A 14,631-nucleotide genomic window follows, 5' to 3' on the forward strand; every position below is an offset into this window, starting at 1 on the left:
AATCAATAATAGGAAGGCTAAAGTCACGTTGAGACATGAAGACTGAGGCTAGGAAAATTGTTCCCGCTACACACCAACACCAAATAAATCAACCAACTAATCAAGGAAAATTCTTCCCTTGCTTTCTCCTTAAATGTGGTTGAAGTTGGCTGCCAAAAATGTGTTACTTAAATCAAGGCAAAGAACTTTATATTGATGAAAAATTATACTGCTTGTTATGGACTGTTTGTGTCCTCTCAAAATTCGTATATTGAAGCCCTAACCCTCAATCTGATGGTATTTGGAGATGGGTCTTTGGGAAATAATTAGGGTCAAATGAGGTCATGTTGGTGGCGCCCTGGACCAGCGGGATTAGATTCATATTAGAAGAGACATTGAGAGCCTAACAAAAGAGAGCACTGTCTTTCTCTCTCTTGCTCTCTGTGCATGCACAAAGAAGAGGTCATGTGAGCATACAGCAAGATGGTGTTGCCAAGGGATGAAGCCTCAGAATGAAACTGACCCTGCTAGTACCTTGACCTTGGACTTCCCAGCCACCAGAACTGTGAGCAATAAATATCTGTTGTTTAAGCCATTCAATATATGGTATTTTGTTATGGCAGCCTGAGCAGACTAAGACACCACTCTGTTAGGTCAGACCTTGAAAGTCTTGAGAAAGAGGCTACTGCTGGTGGCAGATGGAGAATTATGACAATGTAGTTTATCTGAGGTGTTCTCCTGCAGAAATAGTATGAACAAAGAATTAGCTATAACATCACTTGGAGGGCAATAGTATTTGGATTTAGAATACAACTTTCTCTAACCATTTCTACTAATGCCTGCTGAGAACACCTAATAAGGAGGTTTCTGCACTTACCACTTACTTGTTCTAGTGACTAGTTGCTATGCTAGTCAATAAACTGCTGGCTAGCAAGTACTGGAAAGAAATTAGGGGCAGCATGAGGACACAGAAGGTTCAGCCATACCTTCTCTTGGTTCTTATCACTCTTCTCATAAGGGCCACCTCCACCTCCTCCGCCTCCTCCTCCATCACCTCCTCCACCTCCTCCATTTCCACCTCCACCTTCTTCTCCTCCACCATCTCCAGCTCCACTAACTGAAGGGCCCCCGAATCCACAGGTGGAACTTCCAGATACTCCCTTGAACTGGAAAGTTCCCTCACTTGGCCTCTTTTCCAGAGTCTCGTTTTCCTTGTTTTCACTCTTCTTTCTGTTTTTTTCTACACAGGGTACCACACCAAGTTGGAGCAAGCATTCCACAATGTTTAGTGCCACATCACAGATTCGAGAGCTGATGTCATGGTTAAGCACAAGATAAACAGCCTTCAGAACCACCTGGGGAAGACAAAGAAACACAGAGTGATTAAGTTAACTTCACTCACTCTTCCTAAATAGTTTTGGTTATTCTGTTTAATCCATTTTCTTATGTTGAGCATAAATAATTCAGGCAATTTTCAGATTTTCCCAAGTTGCATGGGGCCTATGTATATGTGCTTAATAGAGAGTATAAAGCACTCAAAGAATTAAACATGCATACATGTATTAGCTCAATTAAGTCTTCCAAAAGTCACCATGATATAGAAAATTAATGGGGATACTGAAGCATAGAGAGTTAATGGAAGAGTAATTATTTGCCCAAATGGAAACTTTTTTTTTTTCCTTTTTGTCTTTTTTCGTGACCGGCAACGGATAGCAACCCTCAGTGTCGCACCCGTACCGGACCGGGACCGGCAACGGGATCGCAACCCTCGGTGTTGCTCCCGCACCTTGCTCAGCCAGTGAGCGGCCGGTCTGTATGTGGGATCCGAACCCTCGGTGGGAGCGCCGCCACGCTCCCAAGTGGCGCACTGTAGCAGTGTGCCACCAGGCCAGCCCCCCAAATGGAAACTTTTATGTGTTGTTCAACTGATTTTTTAAATCACAGTGTTTTAATCTTCTGCCTTTTACTATCTACCAATATGGAGAAAGAACAATGATTTCCTTTTGCTCATAATAGAAGAACATTTGTTCATTCACAATTGTATCATTATTTACATTGCAATTTTAAATGCAAAATATTTGCATGTTTAAATTATGCTTCTTTATTGATTTTAATGTTTTAAGTATATGCTGAGCCAGGTTCCCTAATGTGCAATAAAAAATTTTGTGATATGTAATTGTAAAATATAATAACCCTTTCATTTGCTAATAACTATACTCGACAGGCACTCTTGAGAATGCAAGCTTAAATCTTTTGAGGACTTCTATTCATTTTTTCTGGCTACACAGAAGGTTTGTAGTTCTGTTGCTAATATAACAAAAGAAAATAAATGAAGAACATTTTACTCTAATTTTAGAAATAAAAAGAACTTAGCAAACACAATGCATGTATATTTATGTATGCATATTCATGATATACTAATGTTTTTGGATTATAAAAACATTCTGTATATTTATATATGTGTAAAAAATGTACACTTATATATGCATATTCATGATTTACTAATGGTTTTGTATTATAAAAATATTCTGAGGTCAGGTCAAATCTAATGCAATGCTAGAAAAAAAGGAAAGGTGCATCTATGATGGTTGACACATTTGTGAAATTTTTATATGGGTATCTTTTTCATTTTAAATATTAACCATTCTAAGATTCCATATGCCCATTTTGCCCAACATTGTAAAAGTTAGTATCTTTCAATCTTTGGTAAGAAAAATTCTTGCTCCTTACAGACAGATCAAGCATGCCATTCTTGTGGACAAAGTTGTTGGTCCCATCAATATGTTCTGTGTCCTCCAAGTAGCTGTAGTTTATGCAGGAATCTGTGAGGCTTCGAGGCAGGTTTGCACATGCCAGGGGTTCATGTGGCATCTCTGGGATAGGTACTTGGTTGCAGAGTTTCCTCATATGCTCACTGAAAAAGTCTGCGTAGCCTACGTTGAATGACGCCAATGTGGTATTGAAGGTTGCAACTGTGATAGTGGAGATCTGGGATCGCACTATCAAAATGAAAGCAATGTCTTAGTTTTCCCCATATTAACTTGCAATATCAGTTACACTGTTATTTAAATCATGAACTCAATCACAGCTGTAGCTTTTGTAAATATTTGATTTATAGTCTCAGAGCTATTCTCAATTCCTATGGAACTGCCAAAGCTGCTAAGGCCATATAATATCTGATAAATAATGAAGGTTACAGAAAAATGAGAATTCCAGCTGCCTTCCTTAAGGCTGAGGATAGGATTTGACTTTTGTCTGACATTGACTTAGTTTAGTTGATCATCATAGGTGGATTTTATCCACTATTAGATGATAGACTGTATTGATACAAATGAGTTTAGTTGAAGTATTTCCCTTCAAGTTTGTAGCTGTTAACATACTTGTTTTTATCTAGTAAATAAGGAACAACAAAGAAGAAGAATTTTATTTTTTGGCTAAAAGTAATGGAACATAAATTTGTGATGGTAACTAATAGATGTCATTGAATACTTGAAATACAGTTCAGGGAAAAGAGGGATTAAATTTAAGCTCTTTTGAGAGCATAAGCATAAGAATTAATTATTCTGTTAAGAGGACAGAATAACAACCTGTGTTGGATTCCACCCAGCAACACGTTTGCTCCACATAAAGCACATAAAGTACTCATCTGAAATAGAAGCTGTCTGAAAAAGAAATGGATGGTCTTGGAAAGCAGTGACTTTCTTCCCTGCTGAAGGTGTACAAGCCCTTCAGAAGGATATCATAGTGGGGATCGAAGCACTGAATCTAGATGTCTTCCCAGGTCCTTTCTAGTCCTGTGGGTCTGTGGTCTTTTGAAAACAAACATGAATGGCTCATCCTTGCTTTCCCTCTGAGAGGTATATTGTTCATCATGTGCTGTCAAATCGCTCTTCCTACTAAGGATAGGTTAAGAATGGCTAACAAGTAAATGCTAAACAATATATACAAGAATGCAAGTTTCCAAAAAAACCATAAGGAACCAGATTGCAAAGAAAATGGAGTATAGTATAAGAACAGGAAAAAGGAGAAGAAACAACTCCAGCCTGCAGACCCTCCTCCGACCCACCTTCCTTGACTGTGTTCTCTCCGTGGCTGTTGGGGTGGTCCGGCAGGTCACTCACCAGCGTGTGATGGGAGTGGGAGTGCCTGGCGCTCAGGCTCTCCATCTCAGTGGCTGCATCTGAACTGCCCCGCCGGGTCAATTTCCCTGAGATAGACAAGAGCACCCCACAAAAGGGTCTTAAAATCTGGAAGATTCTCTGCTGAGATTTTGTCTTCCAAAGGACAGCAGGGAGAGCAAGAGTTAGAAAGAGCATGAGGCACAGCCAAAACAGCAAGAACTGACCTTGCCCTGGGGACAGCCAAGGTCAGGATGATTGATGAAGCTGCCTGTGGTAAGGTCAGCCCCAGTCTAAGCCAAACGTCAGAAACCATCTGCTGGGGCCCAGCTAGCTGTCAGCTCCTGATTTTAAATTGACTTTCTTAATATGCCATCCAGAAAAGAAAAAAACATTTTTTTTCTTTGTTTTACTTCTTCCTTTTCTTAATATCAGAGTTAAATAAAAGTCCATCTTTAGACTCACAATGAAAGCTAATGCACAAAGCCCTCTAAGGTCACGTTTCTACATCTAGAGGGATCTAAGAAATAGGGTTGTTACCTGTCTAATTATGCAGAAGTCTTGCATAATTAATTTAATTATCTGCAGTTCTTTGGCTGTGAAGACACAGCATTATTTTGGTACTGGGGAACTGCATTTGGGCCCAGATTTCTCGGCTGAACTGTTCAAGGAAGATCCAGACCTGCCTGGAAGGCCTAGATCCAGATTCTTAAGCAGGTAACTCAAGCTCTGCCCTGCTTTGGAAGGCTTTTGTGCTCACCTAAAATGGTGGTTTGCCAACTTCCTTTTTCAAGGCTTCGCCTGTCTTCTCCAAGCCCCGAGAAACTTCCAAAGGAGAATGCGCTACGGGTGGGGGACACATCCAGGTGGTCCTCGTGAAGCAGGAAGGGCACCCCCATTCTTCGCGGCCTCCTCTTCCCCGTGTGGTGGAAGGGAATGGAGCCTTTCCTCTCTCGGTCTTCTTTGCGGCTCTTGAACTACAGGGATGAGAAGAAGGGATAGGCACAGGGAAAAAGGGAGATTACAGTTTGCCTCCCAAGGGGCTCCATGATCTGCAATAAAATACAGGAAATATTCAGGAAGAGGAGACCGAGAAAGTCACTGAATATCATCCAGTAGAAATGGAAGGTTAACGGGTCCTAAGTTACAGGTAGATAGGAAGAACAAGTTCTGGTGTTCTAGGCTGCGCAGAGCTAATATTACTACATTATATATTTCTAAATAGCTAGAAAAGAGGACCTTGACTGTAATCAGCACAAAGAAAAGATAAATATTTAGGTGATGAATGTGCTGTCTACCCTAAGTGAATCATTGTGCAGTCTATACATGTATTGAAACAACACACTGTACCCCACAAATACGTACAATTAAATTTTCTAAAAATGGGAGAAATTTTCACAATGTGTGGAAAGAACCAAAGAAACTAAGCAAAAGGTCACACATTCCATAAGTCTTTCTGTTGAGTTGGGTCAGAGCAGTGTGGTCCCTGAACCAGCAGCAGAAGCACCACTTGGGAACTTGCTCGAAGTGCACATTCTCAGATTCAACCCCAGGCCTACTGCATCAGAAACTCAGAAGATGAGGCCCAGCAACATGTGTTTTAACAAGTCCTATAGGTGATTTTGATGCATACTATAAAGTTTGAGAACCACAGGTTAAAGTATAGGATCCCCAAGTCACCACTTGGACCAGCCCGTCTTTCTTTGTTCCATTTTTCAAGGTTAAGATCCATTGTTCCCGTCAGCCAACTTCAAATGTGTGCCACTGTCACAAGGAGAGTCAAAGAAGATACAGAGCACACATTGGTACAAACCTATTATTCTTGCCAGTCAAACAAGTTCAAGATCATGTGTAACTAGGAGTTGAGAATTGCTTGGGAAGCTTTGAAAATAGACAAATGCCTGGGCCTAACCTTCAGTAATTCTTACTTATTTGGTCTGGGATTGGGTCTGGACAATTGTAAGTCTAAAAGCTCCTCAAAAATTTTCATGTTCAGCCAGTATTGAAAACCTCTTTTTTTTTTCGTAAAATGATTAACATCTTTAGAAAAACAATGGTCATTGCCCATAGTTGTATTATTAATAAAGACAGACATGACTGCTTACTTAGCAACACTCTGAGCTCATAGATAAGTTAGAAATGTGTTCTGTGTTCTTCATCAACATAATTAAACTAATAATTTAAAAAAAGAAGAAACAAAACCACTACATATATACTAGTCTACACACATTATTTTCTATTTGATTAGCTCCATATACTTATAAAAAGAGAGGTAGAGTGGTGGATTCAGAAGAGCATGAGCTATTTAGCTAGAAGAACTACTTTTGAGTTTGGGCTCCATCTTTGGCAAAATATCTAAAGTTTCTAAGGATCAATTTCTTATCTGCAAAATGGGGAGAATAAGGATCTCATTGGATAAAATGAGAACTATTTATATAAAGCACTCGATAAAATGAGTTAAACCATACAAATGTAAGTTACCATCATTGCTACCACAACTGCCACCAGCACACTACTACAAGTGCTTTACACGCATCACCAGCACGGAGCTTCATAACAACCTTGCAGAACATTGAAAATGGGAAGCACACTCATACACACAAAGGGACATGCACAGGGTTAAACTGCAAACCAATGTTATAAGTAAGAATTGGTTTCTGTTCCTTTCTCACCACATCCCATACTGCAATGTAATAAAATAAACACCTCATGCACACTTACTTTTCTTAATTATCAAAATATCCAAGAACATAAGTAGTTCTACTCACCTTCTTAAAAATGTTCATGCCCAGGTCTGAAGAAAGATCTGGTACTGCAGACCTACGCAAATTGGTCAGTGAAACCCTGGAAAAGGCCTCGGGACTAAGAGATTTTTCCTCTTCATTACACTTCATGGTGAGATCCTTAATATACAATAAAGGTAGACAATGATCAAAAACTTAAGGCTTTAAATCCAAATACTTTTCTTATTGAGATGTGGCATTTTTAATAGGGATATGCCTAATTTTTGATATCTAAATAGTAGTTAACTGGCATGTCTGAACTTTAAAAATCCATATTTCATATTAATTGTAAGTTCTGTTTGGAGTTCTCAGCAGTGAGGTCATGTAGCCCGAGATCCAGAATGCTAAGAGAATAGGGAGGAGATGGATGTCTCTTTTTATTCCTGTCTATAACTTCTCTACAACTAAAACAGAGTATATTTCTTTTTCACTCTGATGATGTTTATTTTCAGAACATGCAGAAAAATTTTTCAGAAATGACCAGCTCACATTTAAGTAAACACAAACAACTGGAACATTCTGCAATTCACATTTTTCTCTACATTTTCAACACATGGCATTAATGAGAAAGAGGGAAGTGGAAGAACAAATGTTCAAGCTGATATTAGGACACTGATTTATCAAACAGCAATTTTCATGGGGATGTTACCATATCAGTATACACTCAGTTTATTTCTCCAAACATCTGTAATAAATAGTAAGTCTATATTTCAAAAAGCAATATTCCTAATGATGACATTGAGACACTAGAAAATTTTGAGTGATGCAACAGAGGTTAAATCACGTTCAGTAAAATGCTAGTGTCATACATGTTATAGTATTGGTAATCAACAAATTAAATGTCAGATTAACTAGTACTTTGATTATCTAGAAGACCCGATTTTTCACTGTTCTGGATTAACAAAGGCTTACACTAAATTAGTGTGTGCAAGAGACGCACTTCTTTGAATGGTAAATTAAGTACTAAAGAGCAGCAAAAGGGCCCAACAGTAGAAGATAGAAGGGCAAGGATAATGACAACAGAATAATCCACCATCCGAATAGTCAACACTGGAATATGTAAGAGCTGGATGCACAGAAGACAAAAACTCTGTTATAGCCAAAGCTGTTGGTTCAAACGCCAATGCACTGAGTTTCTCTTACTTGAGTTTTGTGGGTGTTCACTAGTGAGGGAGCAGCCGCCACCATTGAGCTGCTCCTGGGTCTGGGCAGGAGAGGAATATCAGGCTCTGGAGGCTTTTCTGGCTTCTCTTCCAGCATGTGTCGCAGCCTTTGTAGATAGTACATCAGAGACCACTGGGTGCCTTCCTCAGACCAATGGGGCTGGAGTAGGCAGCGGAGAACAGCAACATCAAAGTAGGTGGCATAGCGGGACCGTTGGCACGGAGGTATCACGAGAGTGGCCCTGCTCCCAGTGTCAGAAAGAAGATCATCACATGGGCAGTCAAGCCTTCCCAGGGGCAGCACGACATGGCTTAGAGCTCTACTTCTCTCATTCATTTATTTATTCATTCACTTGTCTCTTGTCAGGTTTATTCTAACATCATCCTAACTGGTCTCACTCATTCCACTTTTGCTAAACATTTCCTTGAAGTAGAGACACAGAGAGAGTTTTGAATGATGGGTAGGAATTAGCCAGGCAAAGTCGAGGTTAGGACAGGAAGGCAGATCTGCATTTCAGTCAGAGGCAATAATGCCTACAAAGGTATGGATTTTAAAAATCATGACCTTGGGGGTGGGAGAATCATAAGTATAGTTGGTGAGTAATTTGGGTTTTGGACTATGATGAGAGTCAGAGCTATAGAAACACATGAGGCTCTGATCCTGATTTTTTTTTATCCTAAGCTATCAGGTTTGATTTTTACCCTGAATAGAAATAGGAATGTATTTGTTTTGCCTACTTCACTGGGCTAGTTTAATTTCAATTGTAAAAATACTATGTAAAAGAACTAAGGGAACTACAAAGTGCTAAACAAGCAAAAGTTTTACTGTGAGGCATATGAAGTCATGTTGAAAATTCTAAAGTTGTATATATATATATATATATATATATATATATATGTAAGGTATCAAAACTAATTTTTAAAAAATCTCAAGGTTCTGGAATTCTGTTATTTAATTTAAAGACATGACATATTCATTACTTAGTGTTAATTTAATTCTACTACAAAATAGTTTTAAGTATTACTCAGCATAATGCATCATCTTAAGTATCTCAAGTGCAATAGACTGAATGTTTGTTCCCCAAAATTCATACGTTGAAATCCTGACCTCCAATGTGATGGTATTAGAAGGTGGAGCCTTTGGGAGCCAATTAAGTAAAGAGGGTGGAGTCCTTATGAATGGGATTAATGCCATTCTAAATGGAACCCAGAGAGTTCTCTTGCCCTCATGTGAGGATACAATGAGAAGAATGCAACCTGGAAGAGGGTTGGCACCTGTTCTCAGACTTCCAGCTTCCAGAACCGTGAGAGATAAATTTATGTTGTTTATTAGCCACCCAGGCTATGGTAGTTTGTTATAGCAGCCTGAGCTGACTGAGACATTAGCAGGTATGATGGTAAGTTTAACTTCCTCACCTCGAGGAATGTATGGTCCAGTGAGAGTGATAGACAATAAATGACAAAATATAAACTTAGAACTTTTGGCATCCAAGATGGTATCTCAAAACTAAAACTTAAATGTAGCCCCCAAGTACAATTTCCCTTGGAGTCAGATGATGAAAAAAGGAAATTTTTGTACCCTGCTATCAGTTAGTAAATGGCATTACACATACGCAAAGAGCTCTGGCAAAAAAACCAAACCAAAAAAACCCAGCCACTGAGAGTGAGAAGGAGAGATTTTACTCAACTTCCTGGGCCCATATTTTTTTAATTGAAGATTTATGACTCTTTAATGGTTCAAGAAATTAATTTAGTAGGACACGGCTACTATTAACCTGTTAACTAGAATAAAAACCATGGAGTAAGGACATGTATATTTGGTGAAACTTGTCTCATTTCACACGTTTGTCATGAGTCATTAGTAAAATATATTTCTTACCATGGGTTGCAGTAAAAAAGTTCAAAAATACAAACCGAGGCCACGTATGGTGCCCTTTGAATCATTTTAATAGCCTTTCTACTCCCTTATCAAAGCACGTCATACTTTGTTATTTCTACTCTCGTTAACAGCATTGTCTTGGTGTGTTGAGGGCCAATTGCCCAGATACACAGTGATTTTGAATTTCATTGCTATCTTATAGTCTAATATTCTTGAATATTTTAATTGACAAGTAGGAAACTAAATATGAATTAACGTTTAACCACATAAGATGCCATAATAATTTTTTAACTGAATTGGCAGCCATATGTAGAGAAGCATTCTATAATCCCCTAAATTCCCACATATGCTATGCTAGAATTTATCCTTTTTCCAGACACCTAGAATACTTCTTGGACGTCAGTTGCATGCCAACTTTCAATCCATCGTAAAGTCCCATAGATTTTCTTTCCAATCCCTTATCAGCTCTACAGACACTACCATAGTCCTAGCCACTCACCAGCAGCTCTCATCAGGCTTATTGCAATTACTTCCTGTGAGGCTCATTGTTTCTTCTCATATTCCTCCATTCCCTTGCTCAAACCATTCCAACAGATTATTCAGTCACCCTTAGAATGCAAGCTCCTTACAGTGGCCAACAAGACCTGCATAATCTGGATGCTCTTACCACTCCAGTTTCATCCTCTGCAGTGCTTGCCCTGGTGTGCCAATTATTGATTTGTTGGCCCTTGGCTCCAAATTCTTCTTTTTTTGTAAATAACCCTTGCCTTAATATCTTCTCAAATTGCCCAATGTGCCACTTGTTTCCTCCTGAGACTCTGATTGATTATATCTCCAAGACCAGTTTGAAGGAAAGTAACAATCTTGATTCTCATTTCTACCACTTTTCCCTTCCCCCTAGTCCATCCCATTTCACCTTCTTAAAGAAGCATGACCTAACCCACTGCTCTCAGCCTATCATTTATACCTAAGATAATAGGATTTCTTTCTTTTCCTCTCTTTCTTTTTTTTTATACAGTGCTATACTCATGTTTATAAAAAAAAAAAAAAAAAGACAAAGTATGAGGTTGGCTGGCTACCAGCTGGGTAATTTTAGGTCCTCAAGCCTTTGTGCCAATCATTTGGCTTATTAAAGGAGCCTGTGAAAACTGCTATTTTCTTGACTAGGCTGCTGTGATGAAGGTAGATATTGGCAGTTCAACCAAATTATTTTTCTCTTACTGGACTAGCTGTAGTTATTGTGTACCCTTTACTTTCTGCCCCGCTCCTTAAAGTTCACAAATATTTCAAGCTGGTAAATTAGGCTAGAGAGTTCCCTAAATTATTTCAAATTTCTAGAGCAGTGTTCCATGAGATGCCAATGTACCATTTTCATGAGGATCCCAAAGAGAACAAGGAGGGAAGTTGGTACAAAAGCAGATACCCTGGGCCGGCCCCGTGGCTCACTCGGTAGAGTGCGGTGCTGACAACACCAAGGCCACGGGTTCGGATCCTATATAGGGATGGCCGGTTTGCTCACTGGGTGAGCGTGGTGCTGACAAAAGCAGATACCCTGCCTCACCCAGGCTGCCTAAACCAGAATGTTTGATCCTCCAGGAATCTTATCCCCAGGTATTCTTCAAACACTCTTAATAAGATTGGAGGACAGTTGCCCTGAGAATCATCTAATGCATGATTTCTGTATGTTTAGGCCAACATCCAAAACAGTTCTGTATGGAAACACCGTAACTGGGATGATATGTTGACAATTTTGTTCCTGAGGTTACCAGATGACTAAATTTATGTCTTTCTCTACACTCAAAATTTATTTGACAGAAATTAATTACTAACTGTACAATTGAGTCCCATAGGCATTAACTACCTTACAACAGAGCATATCAGTTCAGCTAATGATTAACTGCAGAACAGTGAGACCCCACCAATATAAGTCTGTGATTAAAGACTAAAAACATATTTGTAGTTTATGCAATCAAAATTTGTTAAGGAAATTCACATTTCAGTTGCTTCATATTGAAATAGACTCCATTTGAAACAACAATGAATTAACCACACACTTTGTAGCAAATATTTATAAACCGAAGTATCTCCTTTTGAGGTGTTATTCAAGCCCCATTTTATTTAACTTAAAGTGTGAGCTGTACTGGACTAAATAGTCAATAAAAAGCAAGAATGAAAAAAAAAGCAAGAATTACCAATAAATAGTTCTATTTCATTTAGGACAGCATTATCAGATATAATCAACTTGTCACTAACTAACCAATAAAAGTTATTTTAATTAACTAACAAACTATCTAATTAACATGTAAGAGATAAATTTACATAACTGCGTAAAAATGGTATGGGGGAAGCTCATTGTATAATGTGATAGCAAAGTTTCTATGACCCTAATATTCTATGATTCTATAAGTTGTTTTGTAGAAAAAAATGAAAAATGAAAATTTTATGAATGAATATGAATACAACTTTTCTTCTAAATGATGGATGTAAACATAATGAAGAGAAGCACATATACAAAAAGTTAATGATGTTCATATCTACCTGATGGGCTCATGGGTGGTTTTTACTTACTTTTTAATATTTCATATACTTAAAGTTTTTCTAAAATTAGAATTATGCACAATTATATGCGTAGAATAAATGACACATGGCAATAAAAAGATTTTCAAAAAAGGTAAGAATTGTTTTAATCTATCTTCCAAGCAACTATGGCTTTAGGAAACCAAGTTGTTATTAATTAAGGTTGGAAGATGATAGTAGAGAGCATTGGAGGCAGATAATGACTCTAGAAATAATAGACAATCTATGAAGGCAGAGAACCGTGGAAATCGGTCTTGACCCTATGCAATATTTAATGAAGTGTAAATTAAGTCTATGCATATGGTAATTAAAGATGAAATCTCACTTTAAAAAAAACTAGTTACCTGTTCACTGATTGAAGAGTGCAGGGAAAAGTGATGCTTAGTTTGGTCAAGGTCAGCGCAAAAGAGATGATGAATTGGATTTGCTTGATACAAGTAGAGAGCTTTTGTTGCTAGGATATTTGCATTGCTTTGTTATTAAAGTTTTCTTCATTTCTGATTAATGCATGAACTCCTCCAACAAAGACATATTAACATTAGCATTTTCTGAAAGGTCTACCTTGTGCATCATTTCCATGGCAACCAGTCACTGCAGCTAGGCAGAGAGAAGACCTAACTCATTTTTCCACAGTGCTACAGATTCATGTCTAATTCACACATGTGGGTGTATGTATGCTGTGGGTGACTGTCAATATATGAGTCAAGGAATGGGTATATATGTAGATGTTTTGGTGTAGCAATATCAGAGAATGGGAAAAAAAAACCCAATATCTTTCCACAAAGAGAAATCCTAGACATTATAGTTGGCTTTGTTTTTATGGGCAAATCAGATTGGAACCATATACATTTGATTTTATAAAAGAAAAGAAACATCATTTCTTGTTTTTATTTGTAAACTTCTAATGCTTACTATGGTTGAAAAAATTCTGAAAGAAATATAAGCTTATGGATATTTTATGACCTCAAGATTTTACCCTGATATTGGTTTATATATTCAGACATATTTATTTATTATATATATTATATATATTTATTTATTATTATATTCAGACATATCATTAAGTCAAACATGTCTTCTCACTTCCACCCTAGTTTAAATGACAGCCATTCACAGTACAGTTCTGCAATTATTAATTAATTATACATTAACCAAGAATATGTACACACATATCACACACATACATATTTTTAAAAATAGAGGCTATAAAAGTAACTAAAAATGAATATTTAAGTTTTAATGACCTGGGATACATTTTGCCTCTAACTTTATAATCATGTACCTGGAATGTGATGGGCCTCTTTCCTGGGAAGTTTGAGAAGACAGACTTCCATCAAAGGAGTTTCCTCGGTGGCAGCCTGAAATGGTGGCCTTGGGTGAGATGGAATCTGATTGGAATGTCTCACAGACCACCTGGAGTCCCTTTTGGAGGTGGAGATAGCAGATTAGAATTTTTGTTTTTTTCTTCAGGAATATCCTCTAGAATTATGTACCATATTACCTACATTGTGACATACACATTTTTTGTTTTCTTTTGTTTTTCCTAGCATAACTAATTATAATGTCATAGGCCAAGGGATTTTGCCTTCATCTAGGAGGAAATGGAAACAGACATCTGAAAAGCATCTGTGTCATTCCAAGCATTAGGCTAAGTACTTTCATATATTTTATTTCTTTTTGTTTTTGATTCTTTTCATTTTCACCTCCATGTCCAATATCTACAGTTGTAAACCAACAATTTATCAAAGATATGCTAATACTGAGGTGAGCTGAATAAAGACATGAGACCAAAAACAAGCACCAGGTTGGTAGGAGCCAGTCAAATTGAAGCCAGAACACAACAATGGAAGTGCAAGGTTCAAGTATTTTTTTATCATTCATCAGAGGAGAGATGTAATACATTTTCCCAATGGGTCATAATGATCTTTATTCTGACTTATTTATAGTACACATTTAGCAATCCTCTTACCGAGTAGGTTATTTCAATTACACTTAGCTGATAAATGTAATGCTGCTTAGGTGATGTGAAATATTTTTCCATAGGTATTACAGATGAAATTCTTCACCATAGTATGAAGATCCTTAAAAATCTATCACAGTAGTTTAGGTCTTACAATTTCTATTTTCATACA

General features: G+C 37.8%; 1 protein-coding gene across 1 annotated transcript in view; it reads right to left on the reverse strand.

Moving 5' to 3' along the window:
- Nucleotides 1-14,631, reverse strand: part of UNC80 (unc-80 homolog (C. elegans)) — a 214,063-nt gene that overhangs the window by 179,424 nt on the left and 20,008 nt on the right. The window contains exons 7-13 of the mRNA XM_008570410.1: nucleotides 13,782-13,921; nucleotides 8,024-8,285; nucleotides 6,866-7,000; nucleotides 4,858-5,074; nucleotides 4,046-4,186; nucleotides 2,710-2,978; nucleotides 966-1,334 (exon numbers count right to left, since the gene is read on the reverse strand). Of these exons, the coding sequence (XP_008568632.1) occupies nucleotides 966-1,334; nucleotides 2,710-2,978; nucleotides 4,046-4,186; nucleotides 4,858-5,074; nucleotides 6,866-7,000; nucleotides 8,024-8,285; nucleotides 13,782-13,921 (1,533 nt within the window). The remainder of the gene's footprint in view (nucleotides 1-965; nucleotides 1,335-2,709; nucleotides 2,979-4,045; nucleotides 4,187-4,857; nucleotides 5,075-6,865; nucleotides 7,001-8,023; nucleotides 8,286-13,781; nucleotides 13,922-14,631) is intronic.

Source organism: Galeopterus variegatus, unplaced genomic scaffold (genome assembly GCF_000696425.1).
Source record: "Galeopterus variegatus unplaced genomic scaffold, G_variegatus-3.0.2 Scaffold600, whole genome shotgun sequence".
Lineage (NCBI taxonomy): Eukaryota > Metazoa > Chordata > Mammalia > Dermoptera > Cynocephalidae > Galeopterus > Galeopterus variegatus.